General features: G+C 62.8%; 1 protein-coding gene across 1 annotated transcript; it reads right to left on the bottom strand.

Moving 5' to 3' along the window:
* Positions 1–1,675: 1,675 nt before the first annotated feature.
* Positions 1,676–17,718, bottom strand: RBM38 (RNA binding motif protein 38). Its single transcript, XM_047853973.1, has 4 exons — positions 17,298–17,718; positions 16,376–16,499; positions 15,843–15,897; positions 1,676–3,369 (listed from the first exon to the last, which is right to left on the bottom strand). Exons 1-4 carry the CDS (start codon positions 17,532–17,534, stop codon positions 3,066–3,068), a joined length of 720 nt encoding a protein of 239 aa, XP_047709929.1. The 5' UTR covers positions 17,535–17,718; the 3' UTR covers positions 1,676–3,065.
* Between the last annotated feature and the right edge of the window lie 6,770 nt (positions 17,719–24,488).

Below are 24,488 nucleotides of genomic sequence, written 5' to 3' on the forward strand. Positions count from 1 at the left end.
AACAGCGAGGAGGCCAGTACGGGCCTCACAGCACCGGCTTTTACTCCCAGGACAAGGGGAGCCACAGAGGGCTCTGAGCTGGGAGACATGACCTCTCTTTTGGTGACCGGGACCCCTCTGGCTGCATGTGGAACACGGACCGCGGGAAGACGAGGACAGAAGCAGCAAAGGGCCCACGGCGAGGGTCCAGGACAGGAGGGGATGGTGCCTGGGTTGGGGGCAGATTCCTGATAGGCTTCGCTGGTGGAAACGTCGGACCTGGCAACAGGTTAGATGTGAAGGTGAGGGAGAGAGAGGAGTTGAGAGCAGCTGGAATCTCTGGCTTGGCCAGAGGGGGAGGTGACGTCTGGGCCAGATGACAGGATGGGGACAGACTGCACGTTATGGGGCCCGACTCTGCTCTGTGGGAGTACATCTGGCCCAAAGGAGGCCCAACCCGAGACCTCCAAGCCTTAGCTGAAGCCGGCCCCCTCACCAGGGTGCCCATTCCCTTCCCACTAGCTCCCCAGGAGCCCCTCCACCCCGCGCAGCCCAGCTGTGGTGTCCACCCCCTCCCAGGCTCAGGGGCCTCTCCGCTGACAGCATCGATCAGACCACACTGTGCTCAGCTCGTCGGGTCACGTGTGCACGCCGCTATCCCTCCCCAGACTGCAGGCCACAGCAGGACCGCCCCTGGGTTTCCCCAGTTTCCTCAGCTCCGGTTCCATCACTGCCCTAAACTTCGTCTCCTCCAGCCACACTGGCCTTCTTTTCCATGCATCCTACCCCAGGGCCTTTGCACTTGCTGCTGTCTGCCTAGAACCCAGCCATTCTCCAGCACCCTGTGACACCTGCTTCACAGGGCTCAGCGGTATCCAAAATTATCCCATTTGTAGGCTTGTTAGGTCACCCTCACTAGATTATAAACCCCAATGGGATAGCATCGTGTCTGTTTTAGGACTCTCTTCAGTGCTTTGCCTCTGACCGGCCCATGTTTCTTGGAGTGAATGACTTCATCCTCTTTCCAGGCTGAACACTTCCTCCGTGAGTCCCCCGTGATTTCTCCCGCATGGAGCTGTGGCTCCAGCAGAGTTCTGGGAAATGCCAGAACTATCCCTGGGCTGGGCCCCCTCAGCCCCAGACCAAGACTTCCCTTCCTTGACCTCGCACCCTGCCTGCCTCCCAGCATCCCCTAGGGCAGCTGGCCCACACACCTGCTGTTCTCTCCTCTCAGCAGTCCTCACTCAGGCTCTTCTAGAAGCGCTTCCCTTCTCCTGGGGACAGGTCCCTCCATCCCACGGGGTTCCGGGGAGCCACCACTCACACCACCACGCTGGCCCCTGACCCCATTCCCAGGATGCTGCACACAGCTCGTCACCTATGCGGAGCCAGTCAGCCCTCCCCTGGGTTTTAAGCAGACTGCAGGGGAGCAGACACCCAGGGCATGGGGGGGAGGGGCATCAGCTCCTTCCCTAGTTGTGGAAAGGGGGGTGGTAACAGGACCCCGTCTGTCCGGTCACTCTGGATGGCCAGAGGCCAGTGCGGGCAGGTGCTCAACAAACACTTGACTAAAATGCCCGGCTCCCGAGCTGTGACACCAAGCGATCACCGTGGCGGTGGGGGGAGGCGGGGGGGGGGGGGGGGGGGGGGCAGCGATGCCGGAGGCTCCCGTGCATGAGAAAAATTACAGACCAAGTTTTTCTTTAAAGAAAACAAGTTTTATTTTTATAATCAGAACGTTCTAATAAAAATATTATTATAATATTAGCTACCTTTATTTTCTGGGCTTTGACTCTGTACCAGGCGTGCCGCAAAGTGCTTGCCCACGTCGGTCAGCCCCCTGAGGCCACCACTTCCCTGAGGTAGGTCCGAAGGAATACCCCCAGCGCCCCCCAACTTGGCGGCCCGCCCTCCCCAAACCCTTCCACGGGTCTCCTCCGCGAGGCTGCCCCTCGGCTCACTCCCCCCTTCCTCTGAGTGGGGGCCACCGCACGGCCCATGGTGCTCTGTCCGGGAGCCCCCCCGCCTGGCGGCACCTCTCTCGCCCCCCACCCCCCCCCAGGAGGCCAGACGTGTCTCTGCTCAATCCCAGGGCCCCAGCTGCTACACAGCAGGTGACGCCACGAGGGAGGGGGGCAGGCAAGGCCGGGTGGTCCTGCACTCGGAGCCCCGCCCACTTGCTGGCGGCCCCTCGGCCAGCATCACCTGGGGCCACACTCCCTCCTGCCCTTGGTGGCTGGGGGGGGGGGGGGGGGGAGGACACGCTGAGACCACTGCCCGTGGCCCAGAGAGACCTGCCTGGAGACGCCCACCCTCCGAGGGGCTCCCGGGGCCGGCAGATGCTTCGTCGCGCGGAAAATACTGCCACCGTCGCCTTGGGCGGAGCCATCGACAAAAGTGAGTCTCTCGAAGTCAAAAATAGGTTCTGGATTCTTGGCGGTGGGAGTTCCCGTTGAAAAAATAGACTGCGATTCTGAAATCATCTTAGTAGCAAAACAAGGACGATAAGAAAAAAGTTGCGGCTCGACAGAAGGGGTGTCGCCGGCTCCCCGTCGCCAGCGTGGGGTGGGCTGTCGTCTAGAAACGAGAGTCCCGGAGGCAGACGGGGCCCCCCGCACCTTCCGCCACGGCTCACCGCCCGCTTCGGCGGCTCTCTCGGGCTTCCCTGGAGTAAGGCATCTCCGAGCAGGGGCGAAGGGCAGCCGGTCCGCGGGGAGGGGCGGGGGAGGAGTGGGGGCGGGGGAGGAGGGGGGGGGCAGGGCCCGGCCAGGTGCGGTGGGGACAGGGCCGTGGGCGCCTGGGGTGCGGGGAGGGGCAGGAGAAGGGGAAGGCGGAAGGCTGGCGGTGTGTGCGAGGTCTGGGTTGTGTCTTCGAAGAGCGCGCGGCCGTCCCTTTTTCCGAAGTCCTCCCTCGAGACGCGGCGGGTCCTGGGTTTCAAGAGAAGCGGTCTCCGGTCCGTCCGGGGTCAGGCGGGGCTCCCGCGGGGTCTCCGGAGGTACATGCGCGGGCGCGCACCCCGAAGCCCGGCCGGCCGCTTGCCCGGCGTGGGGCCGATGGGGCCGTGACGCCAGGGGCGGGAACGGCCCTCACTGCATCCTGTCGGGCTGCAGCTGCGGAGGCTGGTACTGCACGAACGTGGCGCCCGCGGGGGCGGCGGCCGAGAGGGCCTGAGGCACGGCGGCCGGGTAGCCGTAGCCCACGAAGCTGGCGGCCGTGGCGGGCGAGGCGGCGTAAGGGTACTGGTCAAAAGTGGCCGGCGGGTACTGGGCGTAGGCCGGGCTGGCTGGCGTGTATTCGATGTAGGGGGAGGACAGCGACGGGACCGGGGCGGCCGGGATCACCACGCTGGGCTGGACGATGGCTTGTGGATAGATGTAGTGGGGGGTCAGCCTGCGGGGCCAAACACAGAAGGTCTGGGTCAGGGGACGGGGCGGTGGAAAGCTGGCCCCGGAGCGGAGGGGCTGGGGGATGCTGTGTCCCCGCTCCCGAGGGACCGCTCGTCGGTCAGATGGGCATGGCAACAACACATCTTCCTGGAACACACCAGCTGTGCTCCTACCACAGGGCCTTTGCACTGACTGTTTGCCCTGACTGTTCCCACTGCCCGTAACACACGTTCCCCGGCTCTCCAGAGGCCCCCTTCCCAGTGAGCCCTTCCCAGGCACCCCCCAGCCCCAACCCAACGCTCTGCACTCCAGCCATCCCCCCACGAGGCCCCCCACAGGGCCAGCGATTTGGGGGACCCAGGTTTAAAAAGGATTTAGAAGTTTCAGACGGTGACAGCAGAGCATCAAGTCTAGCGTGGGCCTTCTGAGCTCAGGTCCCCGTGTGACTGCCAGGTCACACCCCGGCCCTCTGCCTCCCTGTTCGTCTCCCCAACAAGCCGCCACCACCGGGGGACACGCTGCGCTGTCCCGTCCCCCTCCCCAGCTCCGGAGCTTTGCCCTGGTCACCGACAGCCCAGAGCCCGGCCCACGGCAGCTCGGCGAGCCTCACCGAGTGAGGACTGCAGGAGTGAGGCACGAAGGACAGCAGTGAAGACGAAGAGGACGAGAAGCCCTGGGAGCAAGGCCACCGACCACGGCCGGCGCCCACGGAGCCGGGTCCGAAACCGAAACACCTTCACGCGGTGCCTGGTCGGACGCGCGCTCAGGCTGCCCTTCACGTCACCATCTTGTTTCACCACAGAGAACGGAGCTCAGAGGGTCAGCGGCTCGGCCAAGGCCCCACGGCGATGAAGTGAGGGGACCCTCCTGACCCACGCGTGTGTCCCATGCCGCAGGCTAATGTGCAAAACCGTCACCGCACACCCGGGATGAGTCCCACGTGTCACGGGTGGGGAGACGGGGGCACAGAAAGGCGGTATCGGTGTGGGCCCGCTCGGCCAACCAGGCGCTGGGCGGCCCCGGGCAAGTGGCTGGGCCTCTCCGGGCCTCGCGGCCTGTCTGCTCCACGTCAGGTACCCGGCAGCCCCATCGGGGCAGACGGCCCGGCCACGGGCATCAGTCTCTCCTCCGCCTCTTCTCACACCAGCACGGGGCACGCGGGACCCAACTCCCTCCTGCACCTGTGGGGTGGGGCCCGGCTCCAAAGAGAAGCTGCTCGGAAAGAACAGGGGGCCCCGTCCTCCGACACTCAGCCGGGGCAGACACCACGGCAGCACCCACAGGATCGGCGACAATCCCGAGAACGCCAGAGGGTCACCTGCAGGGGCCGCAGCGGCATCCGATGTCCCTCCAGACGCACCGTGCTCGGCCCCACGCCACTGCCCTCCACGCTGCCGGGAGGAAACCGAGCAGCGGACCCGAGATGCCGTTTATGCTGTGGTATCACTGATGCTAAAGCAGCCAGATGCGTATTTATACGCGGGCCAAGGCGGCTGAGGATGGGCGAGGCGGGCCGTAGGGAGCTGCCGTTTTTACGGGTCCGAGAACCCACGTCCTATACCGCACGACGTCCTGAGCGCACAGGCAGGGGCCGGGGCCGGCGGAGGGCTCCGCGGGTCGTTACAGGGCAGATGGGTTCCCGCGCATAACCAGGAAGAAGGGGCGATACTCACGGGGGCCAAGCGCCCCCCACGGTGGGACAAACCAATGGGGTCTCCCCACGCGGCGACGGGGAATGACACGTGCCACGGCGTGGATGAGCCCTGAGGACGTGCTGAGCAAAGGACGCCAGACCCAGAAGGCCACTCCCCCGACAAGAAACGTTCACACGGGCAAACCCGGAGGAAACGGGGGGGGGGGGAGCGAAGCGCCAGGGGCTCCGGCAGGGGGCGGGGCCGGGCGTGAGCGCTCGCGGGGCTCCTCTCGGGCCGATGGACAAGTTCTGGGTCAGGCAGAGCGCGCGTCTGCACACGGCTGTGAACACACTTAAGGTCTGAAAACAGCTGTTCGGTTTCAGATGTTCAGATGCTCGGTGACCCGTCCTTTGCGAGAGACAAATCCCGCTGCGGGGTGAGCCGCCCGCGAGGGCACGGCGCGCAGGGCTGCGACGATCTGGCAGCAAAGCGGGCGGGAGTCTGGGGCACACCTGCCGGTGCCTGCGGGGCCCCCAGCGCCGACCGCGCCGCCCTCCCCACGGCAGCGCCCCAGTGTTCCCGCAGCAACACACCCAGGCCGGCGGCGGCCGTGCCTCCCCACCCCCACCCTCTGCCGCGTGTGCCCGGGCAGCTTCCGCCGGGATCCCCGTGCTCTGGCTCCGGGCCACAGCGCCCATCCCCCTCCACCGCCCCCACTCCAGGAGCCTCCGCCGACCACCTCCTTCCTCCCCCATGCAAACCAGAGCCTTGAACAGAGCCGGGCCTGGGTTCGAATCCTGCTCGGTCTGCTGAAAAGTGCAACAGCGATCTCCCGTCTGCCGGGGCCAGGATACGGCCCCCGCAGCTCAGATTCCAAAGGGGCGGACAGACACACAAACATACCAACCCATGACCCGGAAGCGGGACTGCGGGGAGTGGTCAGGGTAGGCTTCTCGGAGGAGAGAGCAACTGCACTGAGCCCCGAGGGTAAGACAGAGCTGGCCGTGGGGACCGGCAAGGCAAAGACTGAGGCTGGAGCCAGCGTGTGCGCGGGAGGGGCCCGGCAAGGGTGCCAGGCTGTCGCTTTGAGACCACATCCCTGGGGGCTGCTGTCCCACCTCAGCTGCTGTCCCGTCCCAGCCGTGCCCTGCAGCACCTCCGATGCTCAAGGCCATCCCCACCCGGGTCTGTACCTGCCAGCGACCCCCTGGAGCCCTCACCTCCCCTGCATCTCATGTGAGCCATGGGGAGGGCTCTGCCCCGACCCCCAGGGCCTCGTCCGAGGCCCAGCTCTGGAAGGAGCCGGGCACACAGCGTGTTGATGGAACAACAGGTCACGGGGAACAGGTTCTCCGCTGAGAAGGACGAGGGGCTCCCGCAGTCAGGACGCCGCCCGGGAAAGGAGCAAAACGGGGCACGATGACGCGTGCCTTGGTGCAGCACCCACCGGGACGTCCCTGGCACCACGAGAGCCCCCACCCGGCTCCTGGAGCCTCGGGAACATCTCTCACTTGGAGGCTCTGGAAGCCTGCAGCCCAGAACTTCTCCAAACATGGGCGGGGACGCCCCTGCCTTAGACACCCCCGAAGCACGTGCCAAAAAGGCAGATCCCCTGCAGACAGAGGGGTCAGAAGGGGTGACAGGCCCCCAGGGATCCTGATACACACCCACACTCAGAGCCACTGCCTAGACCCGGGCCTCACCCTGTCCACGCAGCAGAAGGACCCAGGGCCGCAAAAATGACAGGTTTCGGGCGCCTGGGTGGCTCAGTCGATTGAGCGTCCGGCTCTTGACTTCGGCTCAGATCGTGATGTCACGGTTCGTGAGATTGAGACCCCGGGTCAGAGTGTGGAGCCTGCTTGGAATCCTCTCCCTCTCTCTGCCCCTCCCCGCTCTCGAGCGCGTGTCCTCTCTCTCAAAATAAACTTAATAAATACACACGTAAGTAGGTAAGACAGACAAACAGGGCTCTGGCCGTATTTCCCCAAGGTCCAGCCGGATGAGGCAGTGGTCACATCTGCCAGGTCCTGCACTCTCCCCTGTCAGGACCAGAGCTCTGTCCCAGCCTCCACGGGTGACGGAGGAACTGTCTCAGGCTGGGGAGGAAGGGAGACACCCGGTCCCTGACACCCCAGGATACAGCCCACCTGCGTCCACTCACCTGCTTCCCTTGAGCCTCTGCCCCGCCCCCACTCTATGCAAAAAGTCCGAGATAACCCACAACGCGTTTTAAAGCCACAAGAGGTACTGTGTCACCACAGTGGCAGAGTCTCGCCTCCTTGTCCATACGCTGCCTGGTACCTGAGCCACAAGGACTGGCTGCTGGCTGGAGCCTGTGACCGGGGCCCCCCTCGGGGGCCAGCTTGGGTCTCCAAGAGGCCACCCAGGTGGCAGGGCAGTCCCAGTCCAAGGCCCAGCAGCCAAGCTGCTCAGTGCATCCACAGAGACTGGACCCCCAACAGGTGTGTGCACCCCAGACTGGGATCAAAAGGAAAAGAAGGAACGGGGTGGGGGGGGGCAGGTCCTGCCACACAATGGGGCCAAGAGTCAGAGGGGGCCACAAAGCCCCAGGAGGCAGGGCACGCGCCCCAGGCAGTTTCCCTCCAGCAAGGCCACCCCTCGGCTCTGCATGTGGATTTGCAGAGGCTGACCTCAGGGCCTGCAGGGAGGACCAGGACCCCCCGCCAGAACGGCGGCCTCAGCCAGGGCGACTCTGCCCCTCCGAGGGACACCGGGCCACGCCTGGGACATTTCTGGGTGCCACCCTGGTGGGTGGAGTCCAGGGAGGCCGCCAATCCCCCACAAGGCACGGGTCGGCCCACCGTGGAGACTCCTCCAGGGTCACACCCCTCACGTGCGGACCCTGCCGTGGAGCAAACTACAAAGCGAAGGGCATGCACTCGGCTCTTGACTGCCCTTGGGGCCCGACGCCCCGGCCCGGTGGGCGCGGGGAAGGAGGCCGGGTGGGGACGGAGGGGCAGAGCTGCAGGGGTGTGTGCACATGCGCCCACGGGGACCCCACTGAGCTTCCGGGAGAGAAAGCAAGCCCAGCCAAACCTGCCTGGCGCAGCCCGGCGCCCCCCTCCCCAGGCCCGCACACACGGCAGGAACAGGAGGCCCTGGCCAAGGGGCAACAGGGGCAGGGCCCGCGTGCCCCGCACGTTCCTTGCCACCCCACCCACTCCCCAGAAAGGCTGGGGCGCCACCAGCCTCCACGTGCTCGACCTTCAGACCTCTGAAAAGGCCACAGGCCGCACAACACTCTGCGGGCGAAGGCTGGTCTGCCACCAGGGCAGGAGCCCCCGGGGGGACGGTCCCGCCCACTCTCCCTCCGCTGCGGCCCAGGCCACCCCCCCCCCGCCCCCGTCCCCCCAACTGTGTCTGTTCTCCACACCCCGCCCACCTCCCCAGGTCAGTCAAGCCTCCGTCTACCACACCCCGTCGAAGCAGGTCCTCTGTGCCTGCTTCTGCCCCCATCCGGTGACCAGAGGGTCATCTTAAAAACATCCAAGACGGGGCGCGCCTTGGTTAAGTGTCTGACTCTTGATCCCGGCTCAGGTCGTGATCTCCTGGTTTGAGAGATCGAGCCCTGTGTCAGGCTCTGCACTCTCGCTCTCTCTCTCTCCCTCCCAAAATACGTAACTTAAAAAAAAAAAAAAAAAAACCCAAGAGACCAGCCCACCCCCAGGATCAGAACCCTCCAGCGGCCTCCACCCTCCCCAGAACCACACCGCTCCCCCTATGGCTTCCCACACAGCCAAGCCTCAACTCCCCCTGCAACTCTTCTCTACCCACTGTCCCTACTCTCACCACCCTGTTCCCCGGACGCAACGGGCACCTCCCCCAACGGGCCTTTACACTGGCTATTCCCTCTGCTTGCAGGCTTCTTCCCCAACCTCCAGCCTCACCTCCTCAGAGGCCTTCCCCGACCAACCCCCAGGTCAACGCCACCACATCCCACCCACCCCCGGCTTTATTTCCTTCTTACGACCTGAGAGCCGTCATTTACTTTCTGTTCTGTTTTCTCGATGAAAATGTAAGCCCCCCCGAGGGCGGGCACTTGGTGCCGACGGCCGGGTCCCGAGCACCTAGCACACCATCTGTCGAGTGCGGAGGGCCTCAGGCAGGCCGCGGGATCGCCGGCACCCGGAGAGCAAAGGAGCCTCCCTTGGGCATGCTGCCTGGGTCCTGGGATAGAAGCTGCAGCCCTTTACAAGGCAAAGGAAGCAGCCCAGCTGGAAACAGCTATTGCCGGACGGGGCCCTGCTCGCAAGTCGGGGGGCGGAACCTGGCGGCTCGGTTCAAGGCTGGCTCTGGTCCTCGCCAGGTGCCGGGCTGTGTCAGCGCTGCCTCTGTGGGGTGAGTGAGGTCACCCTCACCGCTAGGGCTGCGTGAGGATTTAACGCTCTGCGCGCCCCAGAGAGCGTGGCAGCACCAATGACCTCCTCGGGCCTGAGGGACGACAAGGGAGAACCCCCAAGCCGGCCAGGACGCACAGAAGGTCCTCCCTCTCACGGCCACCTGGCCCCAGCCCCAGGGAGAGCAGACCAGGAACCCCGGAGGCAAAACCGGACCAGCCAGCAGGACAGCTGGGCCCACGGTCGGAACCTAAAGGTCAGGTGGCCCGATGCTCACCAGGCCTGCTCCGACCAGGCGTGACCATGACCTGCAGGACCGGGGGCTCGTGGCTTCCTGACGGCACACGGGGGAGCCGTGAAGTCTGCCGGGACCCAAGGCATGGCCAAGGGCACCCCAGCGGACTTGGCCCAGCGGAGGTTCAGGGGCAAGAGCCCTGAGTCTGGACCCTGGCCATGCCTGTCCAAGTCCCTCAGCCCTCTCTGGCCTCAGTTTCCCCATCTGTAAACTAAAGGTGCCAGCCACAGAGCCCAACAGGGCCTCTGCTGCGTCCCCAGAGGCCCCTTCAGGAGACAGAGGTCTCGGGAGCCTGAGTGGCCCAGTTGGAGAGGCGGCTGACTGCTGCACACACTCAAAGCAAAACTCCGCTAAAAGGAATCACTACAGCCTCGGAGGACTCATTTTCTGAAAGCAAAGCCACCCCCAAAAGTAAGAACAAAAAAGGCAAATGAGACCGTTTCACTTTTTCTGCTCCCTGGAGGTTTTCGCCAGCCGTGCTGGGGACCCAGGCAGCCACCGGGGGCGCAACTGCAGGCTTCTGGAAGGAAGGGGCGCGGAGTGGGACGCCAGCGCAGGCAGAAAAGCAGGTCCGCGGCTGGGAATCCCCGGAGGGGGCACGTGAATGCTCCCTGGGGCCACCAGACAGCAGGCAGGAGTGGGGCAGCGGCACAAAGCAGGTAAGCCGTGCCTCCGTGGGACGCCGCCAGGCCTCCCCCGAACTTGTCCAAACCCCGACCCACACCTGCGCCCTCTCCTCCAGGCCCACCCGGCCTTCCACGCGCTCAGCCCAAACCTCTGGAATCTTCTCAGGCTCCTCCGTCACTCATTCTTTAAAATGTATTGTATTCGGGATCCCACAGCTGCTCACCCTGGCCCGAGCCAGCGGCCACCCCAGCTGCGTGGGGACCCCGGCCTCCACCGCACGGGCCACACAGCAACCAAGGGATGCTGTAAGGACACAAGTGACCCAGCCCTCAGCCACGCAGGGCCCACCTCAGTCCCGCGTCACTCGGAATAAGATCTAAATGCGCCCCTGGGCCCCCCAACTCCCCCACTTCCTCCCCCGGCTCACGCTGGCGTCCCCGGCCCGGCCGCCCCTCCCCCCACAGCGCCTACCGCCACGGGGCCTGCCCACACTGCCGCCGGGCTGCAGGCCACTCTGCAGCTACGATCCGGGACGGCATCCCCACGGCATCCGCGGCCTGCCACAGAGCTGGCAAACATCTGCTGAACAAACGGGCCGAACGAATGCCCGGCTTCCTGCTTCCACCCACGTGGGAAGGGTCGGGAGCACGAACGCTCTGCTGAGCCCTCGTCGCGTTCACGCGGGAGGTGGGGAAACTGAGGCTCAAGGAGGAGAAGTCACGACCACGAGGGATCACACACACAGGCCACGGAAAAGCGCCTCCGGGCTCTCGGCCCAGTGCTCTGGCCACGGCAGCGCGAGGGGGCCGGCTGGGCCACCCGGGAGCCCTCCCGCCCCGTTCCCCCTGCTCCTCCCGCCCCAGGGCACACCCTTGGGGGTGGTTCAGACACCCGCAGGCCTGTCTGTGGCCAGGCCTCTGTCCCTCGGCTCTCCGGCCCTCAGGCTGCCAGGGCAGCGGGCCGGAGCGAGGAGCTCATCCTTGAGAGGAACCCAAGAGCCACCCCGGAGGCTGGTTTCTGTTACGGCACACGGGGACAAACAACAGGTGTGCACCGGCGGCCCACCGGGAGGGCCACGCGCCGGCCCACGCCTCGCTCCAGTGCCAAACAGGAAGCTACGGTGTGGGGAGCAGGGCCACCCCAGGCACCCTGAAAGTAAAAACAAGCCATGTGACGCCACAGCGGGGAGCAGGCACCAGCTTCCTCCCAGCCCCCACAGCCTCCCGCTCTGACCTCACTTCCTGCCGCGCCCCCCCCAAAGGTGCTGATCCCACGCCGGCCCCCCACCCAGCCCCCGAAGCAAAGCTCTGCGACTCACCACCCCTGCCCCGCCCAGCCTTTAATCTACTTCGCATTAGGAAACAGCGGGAGAATCCCGAGAAGTTGCAAAAACAGCACAGGGAGGTCCTGGGTGCCCTCCTGCCGCGTCCCCCAGTGGTGACGTCTTACACAACCCAGCGTGAGACCAAAACCAGGCACCTGATGCTGGCACGGTGCTATTAACCAGGCTGGAGGCCCTGGTCAGGTTTCGGCGTTTTTGGGGTGTGTCCCAGTGTGTCGTCTCTGACCTCCCGTCGCGGGCACAGATGGCCTTCCCACGGCTGCGGTCCCCATGCGAACCGCCCACCCCCACCCCCGACCCTGGTGACCCAGGTACTGGGCTCGGGCCCCTCGGCGTGCACACACCTGGGGCCTGGTGATGGCGGGGACAGCGGGGGCCTGCCCAGAGAGCATAGGCGCCCCTGGACCCACAAGGCATGTACCGCCCCAAGAGGGTCCCATAGTGGGTGTCAGTCCTGGGGTGTCTGGCTCGGATTTGCTCAAGAGCTGGCCAGAGGGAGGTGCTGGGGCCTCGTGGAAGGAAGGAGAGTACTGGAGCCACCCAATCGGGCCCCCGGCCCCACACTGCGTGAGCTCAGGCAAGTTTCAGCTCACCCGGTGCCTGCACGGGCAGCTCGGGCAACAGGCCTTGTCGGAGGGCTACCAGGAGCTGGGTCCCTGACAAATACAAGTCTCTCTGTGGGCCAGGCCCCCGACCCACCAGCTCTGCACAAAGGCACCCACTCAGTGCTCAAGTCAGCCCTGCATCCTGGTCTCCATCCTGGTCATCTCCGGGGAGATGAGCCCAGGCAGACCCTGGGATCCTGGCTCCAACACAGGATGACCCTGCTGTCTGGGACCTGGGGCCCGGTCTCACCCTGGCCACAGAATAGGACTTGCGGTGAATGGATGTGAAGGCCCCAGCAAGGCCCCCTTAAGAAAAGGGACGGGGGCTGTGCCCAGAGAAGCAGCTGGCCCTTCAAAAATAACCCAAGGAGAGGTTCCAAGTACAGCCAGGCCCAGGACACACCTCAGACCCTGGCAGGTCTTAGGTCTAGCCCTGGACATATACACTCTGACACCAGGAGGTCCCTTCCAGACAAGGCTCAAAGCTCTGCCCGGACATGTGCCCTCTCCAGACCACTTGGAACTTTCCTGCCTGCAGGCTGCTGACTGTCCCACCCGGGGGGGGGGGGGGGGGGGGGGTCGGCCAAGAGATGCTCAGCTGGATGGTCTATGGCCTTGGTCATGTCCTCTCATGGTTAAGTCACTGGTCACCTGCCAAGGAAGGATTCTCCAAACCTCAGGCCTTGGCCCCACACACAGTTACATGACAGGAATGCACAGCCCAAGTTAGGTCCTGAAAGACCCCATCCCCCTTAAAAAAAAAAAAAAAAAAATCCCCGAGAGCCAGGGAATCCAAGCAAAAAGTGTAACTGGTTAAGAAATTCTTTGGCGAATCTCCCACGCTGATGCTTACGGCCCCACAGGCGAGGATTCCGCAGTGGCCTTGCCCAAAGGTGGGGCCGTGCAACCTTTAGACCTGTGCAAGGCATAGGATCGGAGGCAGGAAGTCCGGGGGAAGTTCGGCCAGGCAGGAGAGGGGTTAACTGGTTGAAAAGGCCGAGCTGCCCAGCCCTGGCTCCCACCGTGCCCTCGGCCCGGCGCAGGCCCAGCCTCACTGCCAGCCCGCAGCACACAACACTGACTGCTGAGTCAGGCCAGCCGCGCTCCCGCCCGCCCGATTGTTCTCGTTTGCAAAGACAAAAGACAAAAGGGACGCTGACGGCCCAACTCTCCCAACCGAGGGGCACTGGGGGAAGGCAGCTGACCCCGGGCCAGCCCAGCCCTGCCTCGCTGGGAGAGCACCCCCAGGGGCCCCTCCCGCCACCCTGGACCTCTCAGCGAGGCCTGGTGGGAGGCGGCGGGACCCTGAGAAGCTTTGGGCCACCGGCTGCTGGCAACGAAGACCTGGACGCTCCCTCTGACCCCTTGTCCCCGCCTGGGTCTCCGCCCCCTGGCAACCAACAAGAAAAGCCCGAGGCCTCTTCGTCGTCACAGGTATTAGATGCCAGCCAGAGATTTAGTTGCAAGACATGGTCACGTGAAGTCGGGAACGCACGGCGGTAAGATCTGCACCGACCCCCAAGCACCCTCACGTGGGTGGCACTCAAGGGACCGTGAGGGGAAAGGCTGGGGCACCCTTCCTACCCGCCCACCCCAGAGAGCGGCGGCTGAGTGTGGGCTCGGAGCCAGTGGCCCGGTTTAAGTCACGTCACTTAGGTCACCCCGACAGACTGTTAACCGCTCTTCGCCTCAGTTTCTTCAGCTAGGAAGCGAAGGTAACATCAGCCCCAACCTCAGAAGGCTGCTGCGAGGACAGGAGAGGATGGGGGGCAGGGGCACAGAGCACCCGGTCCGGCGTGCCGGCACCGTATGTGAAGAGGTCATTATTTCCATCAAGGAAGTCACAGACGAGGAAACCGAACGCTCAGGAAGAAGACGCCACCTGCCATCTGCCAAGCGGACCCGGCTGGAATGTGGCAGAACCAGGATTTGAACCCAGGTCTGCAGGCTCCAGGGGCCAAGTCCTGACAGTGACTGGAGCCCTAGAGGCAGCTGCAGCGGATCCGAAAAGAGCTCAAACGTGCTCGGGGAAGGAGCTGCTCCATGGTAAGCAGGACAGAGCCGCTGATGCCCGCCCCCCTCCACCCCCGGTTCTGTGCAGCTGGCCCCTGCTCCAGGCCCTGCCCCTGGCCACCTGGGACACACCTGGGGAACAGCGCCAAGGCTATGGAAAATGAGGAATGCCCTCCTCACGTGACCTGGACCCCAAGCAGGAAGAACTTCGGATGACGGCAGATGTCCCCAAATACCTCCCAAGACGGCTCCAGACATTTATGAAGCAGATGCCAGGGCGAGAAGGAAACCCAGAAGCACCAGCTCCCCGCCGCCCCCGGGCTCCCTCCCAGGAGAACAGACTGAGAGCTGGGCTCCCACGCATGCCAATCCACGCCAAGGCCACCAAGCAGACACAGACGCCGCGTGTCCGGGCGAGCACCCCCAGATCGTGGGCACGCAACAACTCCTCAGCCATCTGTGTGACCTGCCCGGTCCACCCGAGCCCAGCTCCCAGCCCTGCCAGGGAAGCCAGGTGGTTCCTCGAACTGTGCCTCTTTCTAGGGCAGACACATGCATGTGAGACACACACACACACACACACACACACGCACACGCTCACGCACACACACACGCGCAGCTTAAAGCAAAATCCAGAGCCTGGGATTTGGTTCTGACAGCTTGAGAAGCACCAACGTTCTAAAAGGGGCTGTCTGTGTTCTCACCGCCCTCGCCACCCCCAGGAGCACACCCCACCCCCGTCGACACGCTGCCGGCACTGGGACACACAGCCAACATCGATCACGGGGCTGGGAAGTCACACTGCATGGCAGGCTCCTTTGTGCCCCTGAAGTGTGTGTGTCCTTCCACAAGCAGCTGCCGGGACTTATTAGAACTTAAAAAAAAAAAAAAAAAAAAAAAAGCCAAGCAAGGGTGAGATGCGCTGAACCACAGCACGTCGGACAAAAGGCCCACAGGCCGGGCCCACTGGGGCTGGACAGCTGGCCCCGGTCCCGTCTCACCTGCTGCAGCTTTCATAAATACCAGACCCCGGATGGCAGTGGCCTGCTGGCACCATCTGTCAGGCACCAGAGCGGGTCACCCGGCACCCTGAGAAGAACGCAGCCGCCGGGCCCACAGAGCACGGGCAGCACTTCCGGAGCCTTCACTGCCCTCCCTCCCCACAGGCCTCTCCCGAGGTCTCCGCTCACAGAACTCAGAGAAGCCGCTACCATCCCCATTCCACAGAGGGAGCTGGGGGAAACTGAGGGACAGACGGCTGTGTAGGCTGCCAGAGGTCACGCAACCGGTCACAGGGAAGCCAAGACTTGAAACCAGGCTCCGGCAGCCTCCGTGGTCTCTGGCAGGACTGGAGGAACGCTCTCGGCCTTCTCTCCGTCCTCCCAGCTGGCCCTGCCTCCCCGCCCTCCGAAGGCAATCAGGTTTATGGAAGATCGGAGAAGGTGACGGTTCGCAGACACGGAAAGGTAGATGCAAAGGGCATCCCGTGGGGCTGGCGCTCCTCGGATGAAAGACTCCCTCGGGCCAAGGGGCGCCCGGGGCCTGCTTGGCCAGGTCTGCTCACCACCCCCCACACCCCCCCCAGCCAACAGTGCCCACTCACCCGTAAGTCCGTTGGATCAAAGTGGGGTGCAGCTGCTGTACTCCAATGGCAAAGCCTGAAACGAGAGGCCACGCAGGGGCTCAGCCTCACCCAAGGGAGCAGAAGCACACAGCCGTGCCCTCCCCCATCAGAAGGGACAGATAACTGGCTTCCTCTACACTCCCAGGCCACCTTCCCACAAATCCCGAAGCTCCCTGCCTAAGAAAGCCAACAGAGAGGGCTAACAGCGGCCTCTGGGTATCTGTCCCCCTGGTCGCCAGCCCCGGGGAACAACTTCCTCCTTCCCTGGCGGACGGCTGACAACTGGCTGATGCGCCCTCCTCGCCCTGTCCCGCTGGCACATGCACCTGGACGACGGGGTCCAGCTCCCAGGCTAGGGGATGACTGCCCAGGGACAGCTCTGCAAGCACATGATAGCTGACGGCCACTCCTGGGGCAGGGCTGGGGAAGGGGGGGGCCCTTTCCACCCCACAGATACCAACACTGAATATAGCAATCAAGACGAGCCAGGAAAGGAAAACACAGGCTCTCACCCGTCTGGAGGCTCCTCGGCTTGGCACCCAGATATGCCAGGTTCACGTTGGCCTTGCGGCCATCGATGTTGGGGTTCGGGTCTTTGCAAGCTCTCTCTGCCGCCGCCCGGTCGGCCATGGTCACCTAGAGGAACACAGATGCATCAGGGGTTTCCCTTACCGGTGGGAGGGGCAAGAGGCACTCACTTCCCCCTCCCTGGGGGGCCAGTTATTCAGAACCTCTGACCCAGTCCCCACCCCCACCCCCCCCCACCATGGGGCCCTCCTGCAAAGGTGCCCCTGGATTCCAGTTCCTCCATCCAAGTTCATGTGCTGGGAAACCTAGCTTTAGGGACAGAAATGATCCCCAGGGGAGACAAGGAACTTCCCCCTTTCCTCCCCAAGGAAGGCAGGGGCCCCGAGCTAGTCCTGCCTGCCTGTGGGGGTGCGAATTTCCTCGTGGGAGGGGTTGGGGGACACCGGTTAGAAGGAAAGTAGGAGACGTGCCTTCAAACCGTTTTTTTTTTTTCTTTTTTTACTTAAGCCGTTTGTCCTGGGCGTTTAAAGGAACTCTTGTAAAATACTGGAGGGGAGGGGAGGGGGTGCTAAAGGCCTCCAAAGCGCCCTGAGGTGAAGCCTCTTCTGCTTGCTTGTTGCTCCAGGAAGTCCTGGGAGTAAGCCGACTGTCCCCAGAATCTCTCCACAAACTCCGAAGCGCTAATTGAACACAGCGGCTCTCCCTTTTAACCAAGGAGTGGGGTGGGGGCAGGGAGCCGCGGCCGAGTAGCGGCGGCGGGACGGGCTGGAGCGTGAACCTCCGCCCCCGAGCCCAGGAGGGGGCAGCAGGTGCCGGGGCAGCTGGGCGTGCGCCCGCCGGTGGACTCGGCGCCCCCGGCGCGGTAAGTGCGGGGCGGGGTGCGCGCCCGGCCGCGGGGCCACTTACGAAGCCGTAGCCGCGAGACTTGCCCGTCTGGCGGTCGGTGATGACCACGGCCTCCTCGATGTCCCCGAAGCCCTCGAAATACTTCCTGAGCGAGGCGTCGGTGGTGTGGTAGGGCAGGCCGCCCACGAAGATCTTGGTGAACGTGGTGTCCTTCTGCGAGCCGTGCATGGCGCCGGAGGCGGCCGGGGGCCGCGGGAAGCCCGCGCTCGGGGCGCACGGCGCGGGCTGCAGCAGCATGGGGGGGGGGGGGCGCCCCGCCGCCTACGGACCCGGGCCGCGCGGCGCCGCGCTCATGGGCGGCGGCGGAGAGCGAACAGGACAGCAGCGGCACCGGTCCAGCAGCCGGGCCCGTCCACTGGCGGGCCGCTCCCACCGAGTGCGCCTCGCTGCGCTGCGCTGCGCTCCTGCCGGCGCTGCGGGCACTCTGCGCCCCGGCGCCCGCCCCCGGGCTTTGTAAGCGGCTCCGCCCCTAGTCCGCCGCAGCCACGCCCCAGCCGCGGCCCCGCCCCGCCCCGGGAGCGCGGGGCCTGCCGGGAAGCGTAGTCCCGGCCGCGCCCCGCGGCGCCCGGCGGGCGGGGAAGACTTGGGGCGGGGCGCGCACGCGAGCCTGAGTGAGCAGGGTCGCGTCCCCGCCGGCCCTGCCGTCCCGGGGGGCCCTCTGCGTGCCCGCAGAGGTCTAGTGAGTTAGAGTCAGCGACGGTCAGCATGTTTATTGAGCCAGGGTGAGATGGGACACAGCAACATGTATTAAAAGCTGAAATGATTCTTGTTTTATATGCACATATGATTCACTCGATGAATATTTTTCAGGGCGTTTCATGCGACACTCCAGGATGGGGGCTGCAGGGACGCACAGAACTTACGCCCTAGCTCCGTGGAGCCTCTATGAATAAGACAAGTCAGCGCTAAAAATACAGTGGACAACCCGGAGGGACATAAGCCAGGGATCTGCAATCCAGGAGGGTCCAGAGTGGTCCCAGAGACCCCCCCTGGAGGAGGTGACTGGGCAGAGGAAGTTGTTCTGGCCTCTTCCAGCTGATATCAGGGATTCCTCCCTGTAGGTGGGCGACCCTGGGGGAAATGCAAGCTGAAGGCAGTCCTGTCTCTCTGTCCTTGTCCCCAGCCATGGAAACAGGCCATCCCGGAGCCTCTGTGTGCTCCACGCCAGGCAGGACGGGCTACAAGAACTTGTTCAGAGTTGTTAGGAATTTCAACGAACAGGAGAGCAGTAAACCAAGTGTGGGGCCTTTCTGAGCTTGGGGCCCTGGAAGCTGGCCCTGGCACCAACATCCCCCACTGGTGGGTCACACCTTGGTGCAGAGGCCGACTCTGGGCACCTCAGATCCTCTGCTGTCCCAGCACAGCTGTGGTGACAGCTCTAAGTGAGGTCACTCCTGGCCCTGACCCTATGGCCTCCTCTGGGACAGTGGGATACAGGTGGGGCCTGGGGGGCTGGGAGGGGCACCTGGTGGGTTGGGGGGCGGGGCGAGTCGTGTTCCCTAGTCTTTCAGGATTTCACCCGCCACCTAGGGTGCTTGACTCCAGGCCCAGACAGACTGTCTCAAGTCCCTGGACCCTGACCTCGCCTTCCTTCCCTCAAGCCTCTCTGCTCCAGGCCCCTTAAGCTGGGAGGGGAGCCCTAAATTTTCAGCAGGTCTCCCGGAAACACACACTTCTCCGTCCCAACTAATTCCTCCCTTGTCCTTTTGCACACGTTCCTGCAGCACCTCAGACACACTCCTGCCTCCTTTGGGGCCTTTGCCTCATCACTTGCCCTTTATCTTGCCCGTGTGTGTGTGTGTGTGTGTGTGTGTGTGTGTGTGTGTGTGTGTGTGTGTGTGTTTTAACGTTTTATTTTCTGAGAGAGCATAAGCAGGGGAGGGGCAGAGAAAGAGGGAGACACAGACTCAAAAGCAGGCTCCAGGCTCCGAGCTGTCAGCACAGAGCCCAGTGCGGGTCTGGAACCCACACTTGAGATCATGACCTGAGCCGAAATCGGACCCTCACCCGACTAACTCACGCAAGCACCCCTATCCTGTTTTTTTTTAATTTCTTTCAATGTACTCCTGTTTCCCGAACCCCTGCCCACCTGCTCATTTACAGCCTCTTTCTCCTGCTAGGTGGGCGGGACCCTGGATGTTTTGCTCCAGCTGTAAGGTCTGGCAAGCAGAGGGCCCTCGGGAAATGTTTGTTGACTGAATGCACGACGGAATGGAGGTGAGAATTCTCCACCAGACAAGGGGCACTTTTAAGAGAGCCCTTTGGAAACTTTGATTAAAGTGTGGCCTAGATTTTTTTCCTAGAGGCCAGGGAAGGCGGCCACTGCCCGGCCACGTGGTCTCGGGCAAGCTGAGTCCCTTCCCCGGGTCTCAGTTTCCCCTTCCGTGACAGACAAGGCCTCTCTGAGGCCGCCCTGGCAGTGGCCACGAGGGGCTCCGGCGGGGTGGGCGGTGCCTTTCCCAGCGGCGCAAGCCGCCCAGGCGTCCCGCCTACAAGTCCCAGAGCCGCCCGCGCGCGGCCCCGCCCCCCCGCGCGCGGCCCCGCCCCCTCCCCCCCCCCCCCCCCCCCCCGCCGCGCTCCCGGAGACCCGCCGGACAAAACCCGGAGGCACGCAGGACGCGAGCGCAGTTGCACGCGGGGCGGCTGGCGTCTGTCTAGCACGTGCTGGCGCTGCGGGGGCCTGGGGTCCCGAGCCAGGGCGGGGACACAGGCTCCGAAAGGGGGAAAGCGCGGGGCTCCGGCGGGGCGTTTGTGCACCCCGGGCCAGGCGGGCTGGCTGCGTGCACCTCGCGCTCCTGCCCGGCCCCGGAAGGGGCCAGGGGGCCGGGGGCCATGTGTGTCTTACCGGGCGCTTGCCCGGGTGGGGTTTCGTTCACTCGTTCATCCTGTGCCCCCTTATGCTTCCGCATCCCCGACCTCTCTGCCCATGGGGTGGCCGCACTTTCCCACTGCAAATAGGAGACCAACGTAAGGACCCACCACCGCCCTAAGAGCTTACATTTCAGGCGGAGTAGAGAGAGGGCGAATGAATGAATGGTGAATATTAGGTTTTATATTCAGGTAAATTTTTCTGGTTAGGCTGTGAGAGGGAGCAAAGAGGAGAAGAAAGATGGCCAAGAGATAACTGTTCTTTAGAGTCAGGGAAAGCCTGTGGGAATTGGTAAAAGCCAGAGCCATTGGAGGACAGGAACAGAGAGAACAGAATGAAAAGGCTTAGAGCGACTAACGTTTATCCAATATGTATTTTTTTGTTTAGTTTTTATTTATTTTTGAGACAGCAAGAGAGAGAGGGAGACGGAGGGTGAGCAGGGGAGGGGCCGAGAGAGAGGGAGACATAAAATCCAAAGCAGGCTCCAGGCTCCGAGCTGTCAGCACAGGACAGGACAAGGGGCTTGAACTCACGAATGGTGAGATCATGACCTGAGCTGAAATCGGCCGCTTAGCCAACTGAGCCACCAAGGCGCCCCCACCCCCATATGTTTTTTAAAAATTTTTTAATGTTTATTTTTGAGACAGAGCACAGTGGGGGAGGGGCAAAGAGAGAAGGGACAGAGGATCCAAAGTGGGCTCTGTGCTGACAACCCGATGCAGGGCTTGAACTCATGAACTATGAGATTCCGATCTGAGCCAAAGTCAGACTCAACCAACTGAGCCACCCAGGTGCCCCATACCTAATGAGTACTGGGCACTTTTATGTGGTCGATCCTCACACACCACTAATGATAAAGGTCATTTGTCCTGGCATACCTGTTTGGGGTCAGGTCCTTGACTAGGTGACTTACTATTAGATGATTTAACCTTGGGGTGCCTGGGTGGCTCAGTCAGTGAAACGTCTGACTTCGGCTCAGGTCACAATCTCATGGTTCGTGGGTTCAAGCCCCATGTCGGGCTCTGCACTGACAGCTCAGAGCCTAGGGCCTGCTTTGGATTCTGTGTGTGTCTCTCTCTCTCTCTGTCCCTCCCTTGCTCTCACTCTCTCTGTTTCTCTCTCTCAAAAATAAATTTTAAAAAATTTAGATGATTTAACCTCAAAACAGCCTTTGTCATATGTAGGTACACCCAGTTTTAAGGCAGTGGGCACTGAGGCTCAGAGTGGCTTCCCCAGGGCCACCAAGTGAACGATGGCCAATCCATGACCCCCTTTTATTCTCCCCACAGCATTTAAGGGAGATTTGTCTCCCCACTTTGAGGGCTGCGCAGGTGAGACCTCAGAGAGGTTAAGAGAAGTGATTAAGTGGAAGTCTTAGGGGGAAGGCCCAGACTTTCAGGTCTGGAAACATTGGCCCTTGTCTGAGACCGTGCCTGGGTGTGTGCACTTGTCATGGGTTGAATTGTGTCTCCCCCAAGATATGTTCAAGTCCTAACCCCTGGTGCCCACGAGTGTGACCTGATTCGGAGGTAAGGTTTTCACAATCTAATCAATGTAAGAGAAAGTCACATCGGATTCGTATGGGGCCTAATACCGTGACTACTGTCCTTACAGGAAGCCCATGTGAAGGCGCAGACTCAGGGAGAAGGCCGTGTGACAACGGTGGTGGAGACTGAAGAGATGTACGCACAGGCCAAGGAGCGCCATGATCCCTGGAAGCACCAGAAGTGACGAGAAAGGCACGTGTGGAACAGATTCTCCCTTCTTCGTGCACTCGGAGGGAGTATGAGTCCTGCTGCCACCTTGAGTCTGGACCTCTGGCTCCAGGACCACGAGAGAATGACCTTCTATTGTCCTCAGCCACCCAGCGTGTGCTCCTTTGCTGCGGCAGCCCTGGGAGACTAACGCGATTGGAGAGAGGAGGAGGACAGAGCCCTGAGCAGGTGGAATCACACAGTTTGTCACGCTCGGGTCTCAGAACCGTCTTCAGAGCCACGCGGGGGTCCTGGGACTCCTGGGTGTCATTCCAGGCCCCAGGCCTGAGAAGCCGCCCTGTGCCTCCCTGGGCTTCAGCTGCTCAGCCGGGAAAGGTGGGGATCCAAGAAAGGATTCTTCTGCGTAAAACACCACCAGTTTATGTCCATTCCCGTCCTCACTGCCCAACCCCTACTGGGAACAGAACCGGCAGCCTCCTTCCCCTGCGCCCCTCCCAGGTGTCTCCGGAGCCTGGGCTCTTTCCCACAGCGACAGCCAGGCTAGGACCTCACCATCCCCACCTGCGTCTCGGAGGCACCATCTGGATGCAGCCCGAGGATCGACTCAGATCTATCTTTAGTTTTCTGCCCATCCCGGAACGCGGTCAGCCCGGCGTTTGGATCAGTGGCCGCTGAGCTGGATGCTCCCAGAGCCTGGGACTCAGGCTGCATCCAGGCCTCTCTTCTGGCATCCCTCAGAAACCCGTGTCCCTGCCCCACGCCGTCCTACACCTGCATTTGCCTCTCTATGGACTGGCGGTCTCCCCACTAGAGGTCACCTCCGAGAGGCTGCTGGCTGCTTTGTTCACTGCCACGTGCCCAGGGCCCGGCACATGGAAAGCACATGATAAATGTGTGCTGAGGAGGGCGCCTGGCTGGCTCAGTCGGTTGAGCGTCTGACTCTTGATTTCAGATCAGGTCATGATCTCAGGGTTCATGAGTTCGAGCCCCGCGTCAGGCTCCGCCCTGATCGCCCGGAGCCTGCTCATTCGTCATTCGTTCTCTCTCTCTCTCTCTCCCTCTCTCTCTCTCTCTCTCTCTCTCTCTCTCTCAAAGTAAGTAAATAAACTTAAAAAAAAATCCTTTAATAAATGTATGCCGACTGAGTGAGCCAACACACGAATGAATGGACAGAAGACTGGGATTGGAGGTGTTGGGGGGGAACCCCGAAGCCTGTCTATTCTAATGGAGACCCAAGCAACTCGGGCTTTCTGCGGATCCCAGCCAAGGTGGCCCCTCGTCTCCATGCCAGGCTGCAAGGTAGAAGCGTGCGGGCCACCTGCACCCACCCCACCCCCAACCAGAGGCCTGAGGAACCCTGAAAGAAAACATCAACACAGCAAATCGAAAAGGATTTGCTCAAGTCTCTCTGCGGGAGACTTGAGGCCCGCAGACTTGGACGCGTTAGCGGAGCCCCATCTACCCGCCGTTTCAGGTTTGCAAGGCTCCTTTCTGCTTCTCCTCGTCACGTGGTCAAAAGCCACCCGGTGTTCTTCGCGAAGGCAGTGGCAGGGCCGTGAGGAGAGAGCAGAGGGCAGGCCAGGAGGAGCCGGCCCTACGTTTGTGAGCCGTGCCCATCGCACCCATCGCAAGCCTGCCGGCAGCCACCTCCCCGGGCCTCGGTTTCCCCGGCTATGAAATGGACGTGATGGTAGCAGCTTCCTCGTGGGGCTCCTGCGGGGCCGGGAGACACAGAAAGTGCTGAGGTCAAACTCATACCGAGTAGGCGCTCAGTAAACGCAAACTCCTGCAGTTTTCGGTTTTTTACCAGCACCCCTCAGTTTCCAGCCGACACAGCTGCAGTCTGGGCCAGGTGGGGAGGTGGGGACCTTGTCAGCCCTCCCACACGTGCTCCTTCGGTGACTCCCGTTGCCTGTGGGACAGAGTCCCAAATCCCTTTGTTCGAGATGCCCTCCCGCCCCGCCCCCAGTACAGAAAGGCGCCCCTCCCTGCTTCCCCCAGCCCTGTCCCCTCTCAGGGGCCCTCCCTTCTGTGTGGGCCTGGGCCTCCCCCCTCCCCCCGCAGTCTGCCAGGACCTGAGGCCTCTCCTCCGATAGATGGTTCCAAACAACAAATGGCTAGAAATGTCACGGAAAACAAGCACATTCAAAAAACGCTATTAACATGTTTGCAAATGAGCAAGTGATACAGGAACGTGTGTGCCCTTCCGTTGACACATAAAGTACCAAGAACTAGCGGTGGCTTGGACGATGCCAACGTTGTGGACGACCCGGCAAAATGGCCGGGACACCGTGCTGTGCGTGTGGCTCAGAGCCGCTCAGGTTCAGGGTCATGGCGGCTGCTGAGGCTGCACGGCCTGTGGCCTGCGTCCACGGCTCGTCCGTGTCGGTCGGACTCTGCCGAGGAAGACTTTTTCCCTCGCCGAGTTCACAGGCCCTGAATTCTGTCCACGGGCCGGGTGGGTGTGGGGGCCCCAGGGAAGAACTCCTCTGCGTCAGTTCCTCCGGTCGTGGTAATGAGTTACGCACACTTCGTGGCTCCGGGTAACACAGATTTATTCTCTCATTCTGCTTACTCTGGAGGTCGGACCCCAACAGGGGTCTCATG

This window comes from Prionailurus viverrinus, chromosome A3 (genome assembly GCF_022837055.1).
Source record: "Prionailurus viverrinus isolate Anna chromosome A3, UM_Priviv_1.0, whole genome shotgun sequence".
Classification (NCBI taxonomy): domain Eukaryota; kingdom Metazoa; phylum Chordata; class Mammalia; order Carnivora; family Felidae; genus Prionailurus; species Prionailurus viverrinus.